The sequence below is a fragment of the Salmo salar genome, chromosome ssa09 (genome assembly GCF_905237065.1).
Source record: "Salmo salar chromosome ssa09, Ssal_v3.1, whole genome shotgun sequence".
Taxonomy (NCBI): Eukaryota; Metazoa; Chordata; class Actinopteri; order Salmoniformes; family Salmonidae; genus Salmo; species Salmo salar.
The window spans coordinates 7,897,152-7,917,374 of NC_059450.1; the positions used below are offsets into that span (position 1 = coordinate 7,897,152).

Genomic DNA, 20,223 nt, shown 5'->3' on the forward strand with positions numbered 1-20,223 from the left:
TTTAGACTTATGGATGCCACCCGTTAGATAAAATACGTAACGGTTCCATATTTCACTGAAAGAAAAAACGTTTTGTTTGAGATGATAGTTTCCGGATTCGACCATATTAATGACCCAAGGCTCGTATTTCTGTGTGTTAATATGTTATAATTAAGTCTATGATTTGATAGAGCAGTCTGACTGAGCAGCGGTAGGCAGCAGCAGGCTCGTAAGCATTCATTCAAACAGCACTTTCTTTTTGCCAGCAGCTCTCCTCGCTGTGCTTCAAGCATTGCGCTGTTTATGACTTCAAGCCTATCAACTCCCAAGATTAGGCATGGTGTAACCGATGTGAAATGGCTAGCTAGTTAGCCGGGTGCGCGCTAATAGCGTTTCAAACGTCACTCGCTCTGAGACTTGGAGTAGTTGTTCCCCTTGCTCTGCATGGGGAACGCTGCTTCGAGGGTGGCTGTTGTCAATGTGTTCCTGGTTCGAGCCCAGGTAGGAGCGAGGAGAGGGACGGAAGCTATACTGTTACACTGGCAATACTAAAGTGCCTATAAGAACATCCAATAGTCAAAGGTATATGAAATACAAATCGTAGAGAGAGAAATAGTCCTATAATTCCTATAATAACTACAACCTAAAACTTCTTACCTGGGAATATTGAAGACTCATGTTAAAAAGGAACCACCAGCTTTCATATGTTCTCATGTTCTGAGCAAGGAACTTAAACTTTAGCTTTCTTACATGGCACATATTGCACTTTTACTTCTCCAACACTTTGTTTTTGCATTATTTAAACCAAATTGAACATGTTTCATTATTTATTTGAGGCTAAATTGATTTTATTGATGTATTATATTAAGTTAAAATAAGTGTTTATTCAGTATTGTTGTGATTGTCATTATTACAATTATTATATATATTTTTTAAAGACTGATTAATGGGTATCAGCTTTTTTGGTCCTCCAATAATCGGTATCAGCGTTGAAAAATCATAATCAGTCGACCTCTAATATATAGCCCAAGGCTGATGCAACGAATAATGACTTGGAAAAAAGTTGCGTGAAAAGGGAAGCGCTCTGCTCAGTTTCTTGCACAGGCTGCACACACTTCAGTCTCATTCACAATTTGACAAGCACTTGATAATAACGCAGCATTCCCAATTTAATCTGGTCTTTACATATACCCTGCTAACATGTTAATTTTTTAAAATTTAGAATGGCCCACAATTTTTGGTTTATATAATCCCATAGCCTGCACTGGAATAGCGAATGGAGGTTCAGTGCAGTTACTTTTTTTTATTTTTATGCCAGGTAGGCTACACAATTTGTAAAGCGGATGTGCTTCATTTTTAAGAATTGAACAATAAATATAGCAGCATGAGAAAGCTGGGATCCTCTTTTAAATAGTGGCAAGTAAAACACTTTTCTCACACGCGATTGTGCAATGACTGGGCTTATAAGAACACGTTTCACCAGGCTTTGTAGGCCAATTGAGTTATTTGGCCACTTTAAGTTGTGATGCAAAACATATCAGCATATCATTTGAAAAAGTTGCAAAGAAAAATGCATCATTCACAAGTGATAATGTTCTCACCATTCAGACATTTTTCTATTTAATCTAGTCTTTACCAGTGCTTAATTTGAGCCAGATCCTGCCGGAACAGGACCTGGCACCGCTCCAGTTTCAGACCCTATTTGGCCGGATCCGGTACCTCATGGCATGAAAAATATTCACTTTTTACAATATAGAATTCAGAATAAAAGCGATTACATTTCCTTTGACTTGCCTCTTTGTTAACTTCCTACTAGGGCACACCGCCTCAGTGCTAACAATATAACACTGGTTCATAAGCACACGATTACTGCATACAATAGCTGTATGATCAACAGAGGCATTCAGGGAAGTTAGGGGGACATAAATTAAGTTACTTACATTGTGCCTGCCAACGCCCTGGGATAATGTACATTTGCTGCAGCATTATGACAACTCAGCAACACAATGGTAAGGATTAACTGAGCAGGTCTTGGTGATTAAATATTTAGCAAACTCCATGACCGTAGCTAAAGAAAGAGGCTATATTAGCCTACAAATGCACGCTGGGCCGGGCATGCCGAGCTTGTGAAGTGAGCGCTACTGGAGCAGTACTGGAGCGGGCGAGAAGGCTAACGCTCCAGCCTTTGGGAAACTCGCTAGGCGCCCCAGTCAAATTGGACTCACTCCGCTCACATACTCTGGTTTGAAAAAAAACTCACGAGACCCAAATCTGTCACAACCATGAAGTTCATCCCCCTTTAAAACTTCCAATCAACCAACTACTTACAAACATGAATTTCTTTGAAAGAATAATAGAGAGCAAGTGCAGTAGTCATTTCAAGTCTCGCCGCACTTTTCGAAGGCAACCTTCTTTTGTTTTCACCGTCTGGAGTATCAGCAGCAGCCTCCACCAAGCACTGTTCATCTCCCAGTAGACTTAAAAACGCAATCTCCTGCAACACTACACAAGCCTGTCTAAACTAAACCCTCCCTTCACTCCCAGAAAGCCCCCTCACTTAAGACATGTCAGTTAACTAGCCTAGCGCTATCCTCATTAGCCATGCTAAACCCCCTCACAGACATTAGCGTCGACCCAAACCAGCCACAGTCAGATTAGGAACTCAAACCAGAGGTGTTCCGCCCCTCCGCTGACAATGCAGACTCCAGAGTACAGTCACATATTTTTGTCATAGGTTACAGTGGCGAGTAACTTTGTAGGGAAAGTTGTGGTGGAGTCGCATTAGCGTAGCAGGCCCTGACACTGTGCTGGCTGGATGTATGGGGCTTATTAGGAGCTTTTATTGGGCCCGAGTGGGCAGCCTTGGTGCTCAGCAGTAGCCCTATCAATATTCTGCCGTGCTCAGGGCTGCCAGAAAGACAGCGGGTCATTACTGAGGAAGAATTTGAGGCGAGAAAATGTGTTTTTCCCTTTACTGTCCTTCCTAAACACACGAGACAGCATTTCTCACATGGTCTCTGCCACTAGCAACACTCCCAATGTGAGTACCATTAAAGTACACACTGGATAGGAAACTAGTTTGGCTACATCCGAGTATACAGCATGCGTTAACTAAAAGGGAACGTATAAACAAAACAAAAAATTAGGAAAACAGATTTAATAAGGGGCAATTGAATGTATACATTGTGTATTTGCCTGTGCTAGCCTTGAGAAACAAGATTACTGTCTAACAGCAGGATGTATTGAAAAAACAAGAACAGAGCGAACATTAAAGCGATCTACAGTTTTCACTGGCAAAACATGCTGTAAACCCCCTTGAGACAGCTGGCCGAGTATGATTCTCTCGCTCTTCCCATTAACAGACGTTGTATTGTTCTGTCCCTGTGATCCTTTAATGCTGTCCAATCGAGCCCGGACTATCTTGAAGGGATTTGGCCAAGGCTGATTTGGGGAGGTTTAAATAATGTCGGATTTGCATCAGATTCCGAGATTGAGTCAAAGCCGATCAGAGCCCTCAACAGGCTTCTGCCCTCTGGACTGGGGGAAGATGCGATGCTTCAGTGGGGGAGCAGTTTGATGGTGGATCAGGGTGAACAGTGGTCACATGACAAGGGTGGAAAAGACATCAGCAACTGTTTGATCTGTTGAGCTGAGCCTCGACCATGAGCCGAAGGGGATCAGCTGGTAGCACACGGTTCAGCAGGGAGGCTGGTTGCCAGGCAAAATCCCCCCATCAAAGGAATGACCCAGGAACGAACCTCGAGGCAGGGATCCCTCAGCAGTCAAGGACAAGGGGGAAGGCTGCGAGTCAATGTATTGAACATTACCTCAGTCACTGTTTCAATGGCTGATGCTAATGTTTACACTGGATTCTCCTCCTGAAATGCTAAGATTCACTCAGACAAAAATAGATTGTGTAAAACAAGCTTATAAGACAACGGGAAGCGGAACACTTGGTTTATTACCCCCGAGGAGCGGCATTTGCAGAATTTATTACGCAGTCGCAATACCAAGCCAAAATTTCAAATGGGCAGCGCAACGGGATGCATTACCAGGCATCGCTGTGAAAGAGGGGGAGAGAGAGCGAGACTGAAGGGGAGGATGAGAGGGACTGAGCTGGGAAGCTACATGGGGTTGAAGTGGTTGTGAAGCGTCAGCTGGCAAAGTGAGGCGTCACGTATGGTGGCTGAATTTAAAAAAAGGTGGCTCGGGGGCCTCCAAACGCTGAGCTAGACACATTCCCATTTTCCCTACTTAAACACTGGGACAGAGATGAAAGAAGTTCGATCTCCCCCTTTCTCTGTTGAGCCAGGTCTGATGGCATCCCCCAGCTGCCTGAGCCTGGCCCTAGCAGTCCCCAGGCCGGGCCAGAGCCGTGTGAACGGATAATTACCACTCACACCCCAGTGTGTGTCTGTGTGAAGGGGGGGGGAGAGAAATACTGTAGCCGGCAGCAGCAGCACAAACAGCAGCTTCACACGCCATCCTCTCCTACTTCTCCAACTAAAAGGATTAGGGGGACCTTCAAACAGAGGGTGATTGGCCAGAAGACCGCAGGGGCCACATTCTGGAGAACCACGATGGATGAATGCCTCTAGGAGACGGGGGAACACGCCAAACTCTGCAACCTACCAAAAGACGTGGTATGCAATCAGATTGATTATGAAAGCCTTATTTTTTTAGGTCAATGCGGTTCGTGTGGGACCAAACTTCTCACTTGACCTAAATGCAAAGGCTACGGTTGGTGACCTGTAGACAAATTGGGCGGGTGCACGCTAACTTTTCAAAGTTGCAGTTTGATTTTTACACCGTTTCCATCAGACTAGGGAGTGAGCCTGACTGGGGACTGAGCCTTTCAGTCCCTTTCAAGCCTTTCCAGTTGGCTCGGCGGCAGCACCGCCTCACGCCTAATTGACTACCGAGCTGCCTTTTCACTGCACTCCCCATCCCTCAGTTTTAGCAGGTTGGTGGAACACTCACATGAAAGACACTGCAAAGCCACATTATTGCGATATGAATCTTTCCCCAACGTTGCATTCTTTTCCTCCCTCCCTTTCACTCTCGCAGAGTTCGTGACCAGAATCCCAACAATGCGGGAACAGCGGGGAGGGTGGAAATGAAGGCTGCTCTGTCTCTTCCATTGCATAAATGTCTCAGATTCCCGGCTCAATCATGTAAATACCAGCGGCTCCTCAAACACCTTCTGTCTGCAGTTTAGAAAATCTCCAGTAAGAGAAGGAACCATCCCAACACTGATACGGGTAGAAAAACGGGTTATGCTCAGAACTGACGCATCAGATCTATTTTCAAAAAATCAGAATTAATCTGGACTGCGTCAAACAATGCAGTGTACATTTCCAATTTAGCTATGATCGGAATAACTGAAGAAAAAAATTAAGACAACACTACTCTATCAAAAAAAAAATAGACTTAGCTGCTGACTAGAACAAGCCCTCTCCGGATACCTCGGGGAAAATGTGGCTGTCAGCCCCAGAACTGTCACCACATGCCTTCAGTGCCTGAGACACTGGGAACAGGGGGGTGCAGCCTGGGGAAGTGGGGAGCCTGGCCAAGGCAGAGCTGTTGCCCCACAGGAAGGCCTCTCATGGTCAAGGTCACCCGTTTGCCCCCTGTGAGAGCTAATCAGGACAGCTGCACTTATGGGACCAGTGCAGGCAGAGTCAGTAGGGTATGGAACTGAGGCGATGAACCCTATGACCTCACCATATGCAAATGTCTGGGTCAAGACACATGACCAAAAGTATGTAAAATCCTGCTTGTTGATCTCATTCCAAAATCATGGGCATTAATATGGAGTTGGTCCCACCTTTGCTGCTATAACAGCCTCTACTCATCTGGGAAGGCTTTCCATTAGATGTTGGAACATTGCTGCGAGGACTTGCTTACATTCAGCCACAAGAGAATTAGCGAGGTCGGGCAATGATGTTGGGCAATGATGTTGGGCGATTAGGCCTGGCCCACAGTCGGTGTTCCAATTCATCCCAAAGGTGTTCGATGGGGTTGAGGTCAGGGCTCTGTAGATGCCAGTCAAGTTCTTCCACACCGATCTCAAACCATTTCTGTATGGACCTCGCTTTGTGCACGAGGGCATTGTCATGCATAAACTGGTCTTCCCCAAACTGTTGCCAAAGTTGGAAGCACAGAATCTAGAATGTAATTTTATGCTGTGGCGTTAAGATTTCCCTTCACTGGTACTAAAGGGGACTAGAACGAACCATATATATCAGCCCCTGAACATTATTCCCTCCTCCAGCAAACTGTACAGGCTGGGGCAGGTAGTGTTCTGGCATCCTCCAAACCCAGATTAGTCTGTCGGACTGCCAGATGGTGAAGCGCAATTTATCACTCCAGAGAACGCATTTCCACTGCTCCAGTCCAATGGGGAGAGCTTTAAACACTCCAGCTGACGCTTGGCATAGCGCATGGTGATCTAAGGCTTTTGTGTGGCTGCTCAGCCATGGAATCCCACTTCATGAAGTTGCCGACAAACAGTTTTTGTGCTGACGTTGCTCTCAGAGGCAGTTTGAACTCGGTAGCAACCGAGGACAGACGATTTTTATGAGCTACGTGCTTCAATACTTGGCGATGACGTTCTGAGCTTCTGTGGCCTATCACGTCGCGGTTGAGCCGTTGTTGCTTCTAGAGATTTACGCTCCACAATAATAGCACTTACAGTTGACCGGGGCCGATCGAGCAGGGCAGAAATGTTACAAAAACTGACTTGGAAAGGTGGCCTCTTCTCACAGATTGAAAGTTGCAGCTCTTCACTCAGGCCATTCTGTCAATGTTTGTCTATGGAGATGGCATGGCTGTGTGAATCCAAATATGTTTCTTGCGATATGAAACAAGTTGCATAGCGTTAGTAATGTTATCCATGCTCCAATAAGGTTAGAGAAAGGTTAGGCTAAGTTCCATATGGAAATCAAATTTAACCCTAACCGATAAAAGGGCTCATACAAATCGTCTATGGCCTCGTGTGATAAAGGTGTGATGAACTGAAAGCTGAAGTGTCTGGGCCACAGAGACAAGGTACTTTAATGGGGGATACAGTGGTGAAAGGCAGGCTTTTTAAACCCAAGAGAGTGATGGAACATTGAGTGAACGAGCAGGCATGTTCGCCAGCCAAGATGAGTGCCATTAAAACCAAAGCACAGTAAACAAACAAAGAGAAGTCTGTCATTATAAATTATGCATCGACATTGTAAAAATGTTATCCTGGCACCCTAGCTAACGTGATAAAACGGAGCGGCACGGGAATATATATTTTCCTCTATGATCCACTTGGAGGCAATCCTAATTAAGGTTGTAAAATAAAAAAATACATGTGCAAATTTTAGAGAAAGGAGAGAAATGAGCGCACCATATGCTACTCCACTATTTTGGTTTAGACCAACTGTCTCGTGCTGTTGGTGCTAGGTGCACCAGATTCAGCTGCCCTGCGCGCCGGGTAGGCGAAGTGTTCCCATTTTGAACCATTTCATGTGTGTGAAGGTACAAACTGACTTCCCGGTGGGCCCGGAGAGCAAATCAAGTGCACTATAGGCCTACCACTGGCCAATCGGATGGCATAGATTACCGTATCTGCAGTAACATATCAGGGGTAAAAAGCAAGCTACAGCAAAATTGATACTGAGATATCAACTTTTAAAACAATGACTAGAGACTTAAAATACAGCAGAGAGCTGCTGTTTTTATGAGTTCATGTTTTATTCAACACTTAAGCCATAAAATGCACGTTCTTCCACTCACGCTACAACCAGCACTGCACCTGTAATAAATAAGAAAGAAAGTGTATTGATAGGCTGGTGTTAAGATTTAGCAGCTTGGGTCATTTTTAATAGAGGAATATTTCACTGAATTTGTGCACGAGGCAGAAATAATGGGGTGCGACTAGAGTTACGAAATCAGCTGGAAGACTGTCCCTTTTTGGTCAGTGTCAGCGGAGGAAAGGGAGAGCGGCGGGATGTTGAGGCAGATTCACAGTCTGCCACTCAATCCGCTGACCATTAGATGCAGGCACCATCAACCCAGTAAAATAAAATGATTTAAATGTTTGCTCACTTAACTGTGCCTCAAGTAATATAACTGATGTAATATCAGTGTGATCATATGGTCTAGTTTAAATCTAAAAACTTTGCTTGAAATTGGCAGGGCAATTCAAACAAAGCCAATATGCAGTAGTAATGTATTGGGACTATAGCCTACTGCACAAAACTCATTGCTACAGTTTTGTTTTTATCAGGTTAAAGTTGCATAGGCTGAGCAGTACTGATCTTGAATTTTTTTTAAAGGTTGGTGACCACTGATTTAGACCTACAGAAGGGAGGTTGTGTCTATTCTGTTGTGATAAATGATGCACATTCGTGCTAAGCAAAGAGATTATCAACACCGTTTGTCCCTCTTCCCTGCCATCTACCAATCCCAGTGCATGGAAGCAGAGGGCCAGGTAAAGTGCGAACAGAATCCCTGGCTAATCGGGGAATGCATTTTTCACTCTGCTCTCTCGCTCTCTGCTGGTGTGAAGAGACGCCAAACAGGGGCCTTGAGCCGGCGTCCATCATGCGTTTGAAGTCTCTGCCAGCAAGCAACGGATTAGCATCTAGTCCAGAGAAATAGGCCCTTTCAATTGTTATTTCCTTTTTAGTTTGCTTTAGGGCTGCAGTGCCAGAAATCTCTGTAATAAGGATGGGCACAGAGTGAGAGTTGAACAGCTGCTGGGGAGAAATGGCAGAGCCCACTGGGGAAATGAGAGATTTAAAGGGTAACAACTCTCACCTGATGTGATTGACCACTGTTTACCATTAATCCTGCACGTTACTCAAGAAACTATCAGATCCACAGTCATTGATATTGGCAGACTTGTCAAAAGGGGCCAGCGGTTTCCTCTGGTAAAATGGAAAACAATCCATTCCCATTACCCTGGCGGCTAGAGTTAATTAATGAGGATGTTTCATACTTCAAACAGCCACTTATTGGAATGAGCTTAATCTCAAGATGCCAAGTGTGGCACGGTGAGTCTCAAATTGCTAACTAGGACTAGTGAGCAGGGTGCAAGAAACTGCTGGAACCAGCAGGACAGTGGAAGAAAGGGCAGGCCCTTCCCCAGGGCAGCTCTGTCCAGTCACAGCCCGTTTGAAGCCGCCACATTCAAACTCACTTAAACACACTGCCAAGAGACAACCAAGAGCAGCGGAGCCTTTGCGTTCTAAAGCAGAGGTCAACGGGTGGAGCGGGTGGAAGGGAAGAGGGCGACTGGAATTGGAGGTCTAACCAACCAGGTTTTAACTGGTTTCTGAGTAACCTCCCAGGACTCAAGGTTCATTCTATCCAAACCAAACACGTAATTACCTTGATAATGATATTAAGAGCCAGGGTGGAAGGTATGAAAATCTACTCAGCGATAGAGCGTTAAGCCCCAATTGAGACAGCTACACTGTGTCCCTAGATACAAGATGTTGCCATGGGCAGACCTGGAGGAAACGCATTTTGCTGCTTCCTTCAGTCAGGCGAATATCGTGTCATCAACCACTGAGTGGAGGGTGGGGGGCTTACAGGCTAGGGAACTAGAACGCTCTCGTTTCCCATGATCCTCTTTCTCCAAGCCCTGAGGCAGTGGTTTGAGTCTGAGTTGGAGTGACACGCCGCTCTAAAACTGAGGTGGTTTTGACCTGTGCTCCAGCCAGTTACCAGGAGAGGCCAGGCAGGTACATTACTGGGCCTTCTCGAACCATTATAGTTCCAAACACACACAAATAAACACCACAAGACTGTGCGTACCGCATGAATGCCAGCCGCCATGTCCTTGAGGGCTACATCCCATACAAGGCAGGGAATTATTTTTATTTTACCCAAAAGACAGTCTTATATGCAAGTAAACATTAATAGGAGTGGTACCGTAGGTTGGAAACAGCCAGATGGCATTTGATACTCATTTGTCATACAATGGCTAATGGGGAGGTGCGAACAATTATGCACTAGTAGGAAGAAAAGGTGTTTATTCGAACACGGAGAACGGGGCTGGCCGTGAACAGGCTCCACTAGGCCCGACCTGTGCCGCGTGTTCCTGGCCGAGCTGCTGGAGGCGAGAACTTGGCGGACGTGGCACACGACAACCCGCTGACCACAACGCCTGGCGTACATTACGGACCATCTGTCACCCAAGCAACATGTCCCCGATTTTTTCCTCAGTGGAAAGACTGAAGGCAGACTAAGCGAGAGGGAGGTCTCAAATCTGGCACTGCAGTCTGGAGCTAGTGCGAGTGTGCAATTCTGAGTCTCCTACTGTGAGAGAAACGGCAGAAGCGTGCCATCATTCAAGACAACATGGTGTCTGAAGATAGCAGTTAACAATAAAATAAGAATCTGACAAATATATCTGTTACAAATCTCAGGCTGAAATAATGTACAAGGCCAAAAGACCAACAAAGAGGGGGACAGAGAGAAAAAGAAAAAAAAAACAGCGAAAAGACAGTCACTGCCATGAAGCAAATGTAGAATAAGGTTGGGGCTGCTCTGTTCAAGTTGCTAATACAGTCACTTTGTTCAGGGAGCGACGCCGCAAGCTTTGTGGGGGCGCAGTGCATTGTCTCCCTCTCCTCCACCCCTCCTTTCCTGGCGTTTCATGGTTTTCCAGAGGATCCAGGAGGACAGGGGAGAGAGTGCAGCCGGCTGACTCTTAAAACTTGTGCCTCCAAGCAGCGGCAGAATTGAAACAAAACAACGAGGCTCTAACAATGATGGCAGCTAACCGCGCCTACGCAATGGATTGAACTTCCCTGAGCTCCCAAGTCACAACTTCAATGAAAAAGCACGAGAGGGTTAGGAGTTCTCAAATGCCCGAGGACAAGGGTCCTCACAACAAACAGACAAATAAACTAAAATGCAAATGCAGATGCAAATGACTATCCCAGACGCTCCTTCAAGCTCAAAGACACTAAACAATGCAGTGCAATGTGCTAACAAGTGTAGCACATTTCTCTCTTAATACCATACAAGTAGGTAGGGCAGCGAGGGTTGCCTACAGTAGCACCGGCTTTGAGGTATATAATAAATGACATACTAGCAAATGCATTCCTTTCTGGGAAAATTATCTGTAGTGTGCTAAGCGCATCTAAGAGAAGCCCTTCAAATAGACGCCAGCGGTTCGGGGAGCCAATGAGGATTAATTAGACCCATAACAATGTCCAGCGGACAGCTCTGTCAATCACTCAACCAGCCGCCTGTGCCACAGTGTCACCTTGGCTTCCATCTGCCACCCCTTCCTTCCCAGTAAAAGAGGATCTACAATAGATCTAAATGAGCTGCCTGTCAACCAACACAGTAAACACCACCACTGCTATTTGCGAGTGGCTAAGGGGAAGGGGTGTTGGTTTGTACTGTATTATGGGGTTGATGGCACAGAGGACAGAAGACTCCTGCAAGGTATCAGGTTAACAGATATGAAAAGCTAATTACTGTGCTGGAACAAATCTGAGAAGCTACCTATTCTCTCCCTCCATCTTGGTCTCTGGAATATTCAAACCAACATGGGCTCCTGGATTCAATTAGCAAGAAGTCGTTTAGACTCGGCTCCCACAGCCATCGTTACTACCGGAGATTAACCAAGCGGGTTGTCAGTTGCACCAAAGTAATCGACACAGGGTTTTGGCCGTAGTCGCAGCTTAGACTCAAGCAATATTCAAAAAGCCCGGGGACCATCTTCAGGTGGGCGATCGCCACACTGACAGTCGTGGCCAATTCTGAACACACAAAAACAGGAAAATGACACTGCCGCCCCTACCTGGGCTGTATTAAACTACATGAAGGCCGTGCTTAAAGAAAGATCAGAAACTGTGGGGATAACTAAAATAGACCATTGTAGTCTAAAAATCGCCAGTCTAGAAATACACGCTCAGCTTTAGCCGAAAAATGTGTAAGCCTACGAATCCTTGCCGTCCCTGAGAGGTAAGAAAATAACCTCTGCCAATATCCATACTGTGGAGATGATTTTCCATGGGACATTATGTGCGTGGGTCTTACAGTGGGAGGCAGATGGCCAGAGTGATGGGGGGCCGGGAGAGACATTAATTGATCGTCACGGTCGGGCATCTGAGCAGACGATTTGAGGGCGAAGCCTCTCGTCTTTTACAGCGAGGGCACAGCGAGGAGAGGGTCGTTAGGGGGCTGAGCGCCATCCATCAATTAAGCAAACAAATATAACAGTCAAGTAAAGCAAACTGATAAAATTAGGCCATTACATGGCAGTAGCTTAATGTGAATGTTAACGCATGCATTCTCCTGTACTGCCCTCCAATTCAAACCACAGGTTTTCAAATGGGGTCCAAGTCCAGACACAGATTGCCATTGCAAAATGCTGATTTTGCAGTCAATTAACCATTTCTTTGTGGATTTTGATGGGCTCTCGGTTATTTTGTTGCTGGAAAATCCACATGCAGCCAACTGTCAGCCTCCTGGGCTGGCACAAGTCTAGCACATCCGCTCTATGAGTGTAGAGGCATCTGCAGTCCTGCCCTCGATCGCACTCTGAACCCTCAGCAGATACAACCTCAGACATCTTGCTATAAATCTTTAACCTGAACATGAGTTGGCAGCCAGCGGGCGACAATATTTAAAGACCACTCCGCGAGAAAACGCCACGGCCAATAAATTATGCACAATGCATTCGTTTAAAACCAAAACTTGTGTAAGTGCAACCCAATTAGAATGCATTGAATTGTGGGCCCTGTGTCAATCCGACATCTGCATTGGCCGTGCAGCATTACGGTAATACCTCTGCAGAAATCAGCTGTTGTCAAGGGAGGAAGTTTATACAGGACCTCCCACCCTCAACCATGGTTACAAAATTGGAGGCGCGCACGGCGAGGTGGAACAGAGCATGATTCGGCCTCTGCAATCACACCCTCCATACAAAGCCCCCGACCACATTTTCAGATCAAGCAAAAATTGGGTTTTGGTGTTCTCTCGGCAAATGGAGAATCTGTTTCTGATCTCTTTTGGGCAACACTGTTTTGATCATCCCCTGCCCGCTGTTAGGTACTGATGCCAACCTTCATCCAGAGTGCCAATTAATCTATTCCTCGGTCACTGGGGCAGGAGGATCACAGTGATTCTAACCAGGTAGCCTTCGACTAGGGCGGCAAACGGGACTAGTGCTGATGCTCTGCAGGGTTAGCAAGTGCAGCAGGGCTATGCTGGAGGCAGTGTTTAGGGCCTTACTACCCAGTAGTCATGACATGAGGGCAAGGCTCTGTGGCACTTCAGCATCAATATGGGGTGGAGGGGAGAGGGGGGGCTGGATCAGTGGTATAAATCCACACTTGAAAGAGCAGCTCAATGAAGCGCCACCTCCCATCGTTTGTAGTCTCATCTCAGAGTTTGCGGGACGTTGAAAAGTTTCCAGAACCAGGGAGCTGACGCAAGGCAGAATCACTGAACCTTTGCCACTTCCCATCAGCACCCTCTCCTTGCCATTAGGCAAGGTATCTGGCGCGTGGGGTGGTCTAGGGACAAGGGGCGGGACATGAGACATACACCCGTAACACCTTTTCAATATCAGCCAACAAAATCAACTAGAAGTGGGGTTTGGATACCATTTAAAATGTAAAACTGCCATAAAAAAAACCTAGCATACATTTCAGCACAATGGTGCCACTGTCACAAGACAAGGCTAAAATAGCTATTGGCTCAAGGTCAAACTGACAACTATGGTCTGCGTCTCATCCTTCTGTCAGGACAAGGACCCCAGCCCGGCCTGATGTGGAGCAAAAAAGCTTTTCCTTGAAAGAGGAAGTCGAAAAGATAGTGACCCCATTTGTCTCCCAAGCGATTTAATTACGACGATTTCACACTGTCAAATGTGGAGAGGTTGACGTTCATTAAAAAGTGAGTCGCAGGATTGAGATTGCCATAGCTTTAATCCAATTACGTTTAGCACGATAAAGGGCATTTACTGCCAGCCAAGGCTGCCCACCCACCCACAGTGACAATGACAACACTAGAGAGGAGAAAGCGAGCCCCTGGGGGACTTCGTGGGGAGATAAACCCCAATGAGCCTGGGAAACCCCAATGAGCCTGGGAAGCCAGAAAGGGCTATAAAACCTGCTACTAGAACTTTCCTCGCTTACGCATGAGCATAACGTAGGATACATTAATGTAAAAATCACATTTCTGGTGACACCCAGCTAGACTATAAGCGTAGCTCTTTGCGGCCGGTGACTTCAGAGGGGACGTGAGGGGTGAGCAGCGCATACAGGTGTTTAATCTGCCTCAAACTCTGGCTGACAGTGATTTATGCTGCATCACCCATATCAGTCAGTGCCGTCACACGCAGCAATGTCCTCTGGTGGCGTACGCCGGGGAGAGAGGTTTAAAAGCCCCTTCGAAACAGAAAGTGACAAATGGAGGATAAAGGATTAATCTCAAAACAAGGGAGAAAGTTATTGAGCCGAGGCTTTATTCGCCGTTGCCATTTTGGAATGAAGCGATTCAAGTGATGCCAGGGCTCTGTTAGAGAGTGCAATCAAACTGCACCAGAGGGCCCCTGCGTGGTGGCGTGTCCATCCTCTGAAATAAACCTGATTACGATTGAGCAGGCCAGGCCTGCTCAGTCTTGGCCCTGTTTCAGGGGGTCAGAGCCCCAGCCACCGCGCCTCCTGACCGGGGGAAATCGGGAGGTGCAGCTGTCCGGCCGGTCTGTTCACCACAGGCAACCAGGCACTGTGGCCACGCAGTCTCCACCCCCCTGATGGTCATCTCCGGACACATGGGAGGAAGTGAACAGGGAAATATGGTGCGCACACTCACAGGTCACTTACTGCTGTCTGTTTTTAACACTGGTTTGAGATTAAGTGACACGACTTGTTCTTGTCATATCCAGGCAAACCGGCTATAAAGACACTCAGTTTGTTCTAAGTTAATGTTTGCAGCTACCCCATTGTAATACAGACCATATATACACAATGAACACAAATATAAAAAAGCAACATGTGAAGGTTGTCCCATGAGTGAAAAATAAATCCAAAGCAGCTTATTTTGCACACAAAATTGTTTACATCCCCACTAGTGAGCATTTCTTTGCCAAGCTCATCCATCCACCTGACTCGTGTGGCATATCAAGAAGCTGATTAAAAAGCATGATCATTACAGGTGAACCTTGTGCTGGGGAAGATAAAAGGCCACTAAAATGTGCAATTGTGTCAACTATGCCACAGACGTCTCAAGTTGAGGGAGTGTGCAATTGTTAACCGCAAGAACATCCACCAGAGCTGTTGCCTTAGAATTTAATGTTAATCTCTCTACCATAAACCACTTTAGAGGATTTGGTAGTGTGTCCAAACGACTTCAACCGCAGAGCACGTATAACCACTGCAGCACAAGACCTCCACATCCAGCTTCTTCACCTGCAGAATCGTCCGAGACCAGCCAGGCGGATAGCGGATGAAACTGTGGGTTTGCACAATGGAAGAATTTCTGCACAAACTGTCAGAAACCGTTTCGAGGGAAGCGCATCTGCATGCTCACCAGAGTCTTAACCGGGCTGCAGTTCGACATTTGCTCTGCCAAATTGGTTGTTAATCATTGCTAGACAACCATTTTCAGGTCTTGCCATAGATAAGTCAAAAGTGTAACTCGGCCACTCAGGAACATTAACGGTCTTCTTGGTAAGCAACTCCAGTGTAGATTTGGCCTTGTGTTTTAGGTTATTGTCTTGCTGAAAAAGTGAATTCAACTCCTCCCAGTGTCTGGTGGAAAGCAGACAACTGTTTTCCTCCCAGATTTTGCCTGTGCTTAGCTTCATCCTATTTATTTTTTAGCCTGAAACTCCCTAGTCCTTAAAGATTACAAGCCACCACCACGTTTGAAATGGATAGCGGTGGTATTCAGTAATGTATTGCATTTTCTCCAAACATAACACTGTGTTGAGGACAAAAAGTGAATTCCTCTGCCACATTTTTTGCAGTATTACTTTAGTGCCTTGTTGCAAACAGGATGCATGTCTTCTAACTGTCAATTAGGTTACCGTTAGTTACAATGTAGTTACCATCCTCAGGTCCATCACAGCCAATAAATTCTATAACGTTTTAAAGTCATCATTGGCCTCATGGTGAAATCCCTGAGCGGTTTCCGCTCCGGCGACTGAGTTAGGAAGGATGCCTGTATCTTTGTAGTGACTGGGCATATTGATACACCATCCAAAGTGTAATTAATAACTTCACCATGCTCAAAGGGACACTCAATGTCTGCTTTCAAATTTCTATCTACCAACCAATAGGTACCCTTCTTTGAGGCAATTGGAAAATCTCCTTCGTCTTTGAATCAGTGTTTTAAATTCACTACGCGACCTTACTGATAAGTGTAGAGTACAGATATCAGGCAGTAATTCAAAAATCATGTTAAACACTGATTGCTCACCGAGTGAGTCCATGAAACTTAAGCACATTACTCCTGAACGTATTTATGCTTGCATTAACAAAGCGGTTGAACACTTGTCAAGACATTTCAGCTTTTAATTAAAAACTGTCAAAAAAAAAAAAATCCAGTTTGACATTATGGGGTATTGTTTGTAGGCCAGTGGAGATTTAAAAAAAAAAATGTAATCCATAAAGTCAGGCTGTAACAAAATGTAGAATAAGGGGTGCGAATACTTTCCAAAGGCACTGTATACACATATGAAAATATATTGCATCCTTTCCCCTTTTGGAGAAAGCGAGGCCTATTCAAATCATGTACACACTGACTGTGGGCGGAGGTCAGTCGACTGATTAACCCACGCGGCAGTACTACTCACCGCGGGCACCAGAAGCTTCTTGACCTCCTCCAAGGCTCTCTTCATCTTGATCTCGGAGCGCGTCTGTGTGTCCTCCACCGTGATCAGGACGTGAAGCTCCTCGTTTAGATGCTCCCAGTTGGGCTTGCCTCTGTTCTGCTCCTCCTGTGAAACAAAGAGAAGTGGGAGAGAAGAGACATGAGTGGATGTGACAAGCTCGGTTAGAGCGCTGCCGTTTTACATGACATAACAAATTTTGCATGCATTGAAGAAACAGACAAGGCGGGACACTAAAGGCAGCAGGGACATGCCCTTTTTTCCAGAAATGTAGCTTTAACTGTGAAAGGACAACGCCCTTTATTTAATGCCGACATCAAAAAAGGGTGACAGCAATCCCTGTAGAAATTAATAACCGATGATTATGTACAGTTGAAGTCAGAAGTTTACATACACCTTAGCCAAAAACATTTAAACTCATTTTCACAATTCCTGACATTTAATCCCAGTAAATATTCCCTGTCTTAGATCAATTAGGATCACCACTTTATTTTAAGGAACGTGAAATGTCAGAATAATAGTAGAGAACTATTTCAGCTTTTATTTTCCATCACATTCCCAGTGGGCCAGAAGCTTACATGTACTAAGTATTTGGTAGCATTGACTTTAAATTGTTTAGCTTGTTAAACATGTTGGGTAGCCTTCCACAAGCTTCCCACAATAAACTGGGTGAATTTTGGCCCAATCCTCCTGACAGAGCTGGTGTAACTAGGTCAGGTTTGTAGGCCTCCTTGCTCACACGCTTTTTCAGTTCTGCCCACAAATGTTCTATAGGATTGAGGACAGGGCTTTCATGGCCACTCCAATACCTTGACTTGGTTGTCCTTAAGCCATTTTGCCACAACTTTGGAAGCATGCTTGGGCTTGTCCATTTGGAAGACCCATTTGCTACCAAGCCTTTAACTTCCTGACTGATGTCTTGAGAAGTTGCTTCAATATATCCACAATTTTCATCCCTCATGATGCCATTTATTTTGTGATGTGCTTTGCTGCAGGAGGGACTGGTGCACCCCCACAACTTTGATGCTGCCAACCCCATGCTTCACAGTTGGGATGGTGTTCTTTGGCTTGCAAGCCTCCCTCTTCTTCCTCCAAACATAACGATGGTCATTATGGCAAAACAGTTTGGTCTGATTAAACAAGAGGACATTTCTCCAAAAAGTACAACATTTGTCCCCATGTGCAGTTGCAAACCGTAGTCTGGATTTATGGCGGTATTGGAGCAGTGGCTTCTTCCTTGCTGAGCGGCCTTTCAGGTTATGTCGATATAGGACTCGTTTTACTGTGGATATAGATACTTCTGTACCCGTTTCCTCCAGCATCTTCACAAGGTCCGTTGCTGTTGTTCTGGGATTGATTTGCATTTTTCGCACCAAAGTATGTTCATCTCTAGGAGACAGAACGCGTCTCCTTCCTGAGCGGTATGACGGCTGCGTGGTCCCATGGTGTTTATACTTGCATACTATTGATTGTACAGATGAATGTGGTACCGTCACGCATTTGGAAATTGCTCCCAAGGATGAACCAAACTTGTATACCAAGGTTTACCTTTTTTTTTTCTTCCTGAGGTCTTGCCTAATTTTTGATTTTCCCATGATGTCAAGCAAAGAGGCACCGAGTTTTGTTCGTGTGTTCAAGACACTATCGGAAGTGTAAATAAGGGTCACGCGCACGACGCATTTCGTGACAAAAAAATTCTAAATATTCCATTACCGTACTTCGAAGCATGTCAACCGCTGTTTAAAATCAATTTTTATGCCATTTCTCGTAAAAAAGCGATAATATTCAGACCGGGAAAGCGTGTTTACGTACAAAGAGAGAAAATAAAAGCATGGGATCCCCTCGTGCACGAGCCCGAGTCTCATAGTACTGTGACCGGCCACTATCCAAACGCGCTAATGTTTTTCAGCCAGGGGCTGCCTCGATATCATTCAGCTTTTTCCCGGGTTCTGAGAGCCTATGGGAGCCGTAGGAAGTGTCACGTTACAGCAAAGATCCTCAGTCTTCAATAAAAAGAGCCAAGATGAACAACAACTTCTCAGACAGGCCACTTCCTGCTTGAAATCTTCTCAGGTTTTGGCCTGCCATATGAGTTCTGTTATACTCAGACACCATTCAAACAGTTTTAGAAACTTTAGGGTGTTTTCTATCCAAAGCCAATAATTATATGCATATTCTAGTTACTGGGCAGGAGTAGTAACCAGATTAAATCGGGTACGTTTTTTATCCGGCCGTGTCAATACTGCCCCCTAGCCCTAACAGGTCAACTTTATCGAACAAATGTATTGTGTAACATTGAGTCCTAGGAGTGTCATTGATGAAGATCGTCAAAGGTTAGTTTTTAATTTTAGCTGTATTTCTGTGACGCCTCTCCTGCTTGGAAAATGGCTGTGGTTTTTCTTGTTTTGGCTCTGTCCTAACATAATCTAACTTTATGCTTTCGCTGTAAAGACTTTGAAAAATGGGACAATGTGGTTGGATTAAGGAGACGTGTATCTTTAAAATGGTGTAAAATAGTTGTATGTTTGAGAAATTTGAATTATGAGATTGTTTTGAATTTGCCGCCCTGATATTTCACTGGCTGTTGATGGTGTGTACCGCGGATGGGACGCTAGCGTCCCACGTAGCCCAGAGAAGTTAACCTCTAGGGGGTGTGGGACGCTACCGTCCCACCTGGCCAACATCCAGTGAAACTGCAGAGCGCCAAATTCAAAAACAGAAATAGTCATAAAAATTCATACAAGTGTTATACATCGGTTTAACTTCTTGTTAATCCAACCACGGTGTCAGATTTCAAAAAGGCTTTACGCCGAAAGCATACCATGCGATTGTCTGAGAACAGCGCCCAGCAGACAAAATCATTACAAACAGTTACCAGCCAAGTAGAAGAGTTACACAAGTCAGAAAGTGATAAAATTAATCAGTTACCTTTGATGATCTTCATATGGTTGCACTCACAAGACTCCCAGTTACTCATTAAATGTTAGTTTTGTTCGATAAAGTCCCCCTTTATATCCAAAAACCTCAGTTTCGTTTGCGCGTTTTGTTCAGTAATCCACAGGCTCAAAGGGAGTCACAACAAACAGACGAAAAATCCAAAAAGTATCAGTAAAGTTCGTAGAAACATGTCAAACAATGTTTATAGTCAATCCTCAGGTTGTTTTTAAGTCATAATAATCAATAACATTTCAACCGGACAATAGCTTCGTCAATATAAAAGGAAAACAAGGCGTGCTTTCGGTCACGCGCATGAAAAACCTCTGGGACATGGGACACTGCAGTGTCCACTCATTCAAAGTGGTCTTATTCCCTAATTTGTCAGAATACAAGCCTGAAACAATTTCTAAAGACTGTTGACATAGGAAGTGCAATTTGAGTCTTAAGTCAATGGATAGTGTAAT

General features: G+C 45.2%; 1 protein-coding gene across 5 annotated transcripts in view; it reads right to left on the reverse strand.

Moving 5' to 3' along the window:
• LOC106610670 (protein quaking-A) overlaps positions 1-20,223 on the reverse strand; it is a 93,684-nt gene that overhangs the window by 21,498 nt on the left and 51,963 nt on the right. For all 5 annotated transcript variants that reach the window (XM_014210118.2, XM_014210115.2, XM_014210116.2 and 2 more), the window contains exon 4: positions 16,787-16,930. In XM_014210118.2, coding sequence (XP_014065593.1) covers positions 16,787-16,930 — 144 coding nt within the window. The remainder of the gene's footprint in view (positions 1-16,786; positions 16,931-20,223) is intronic.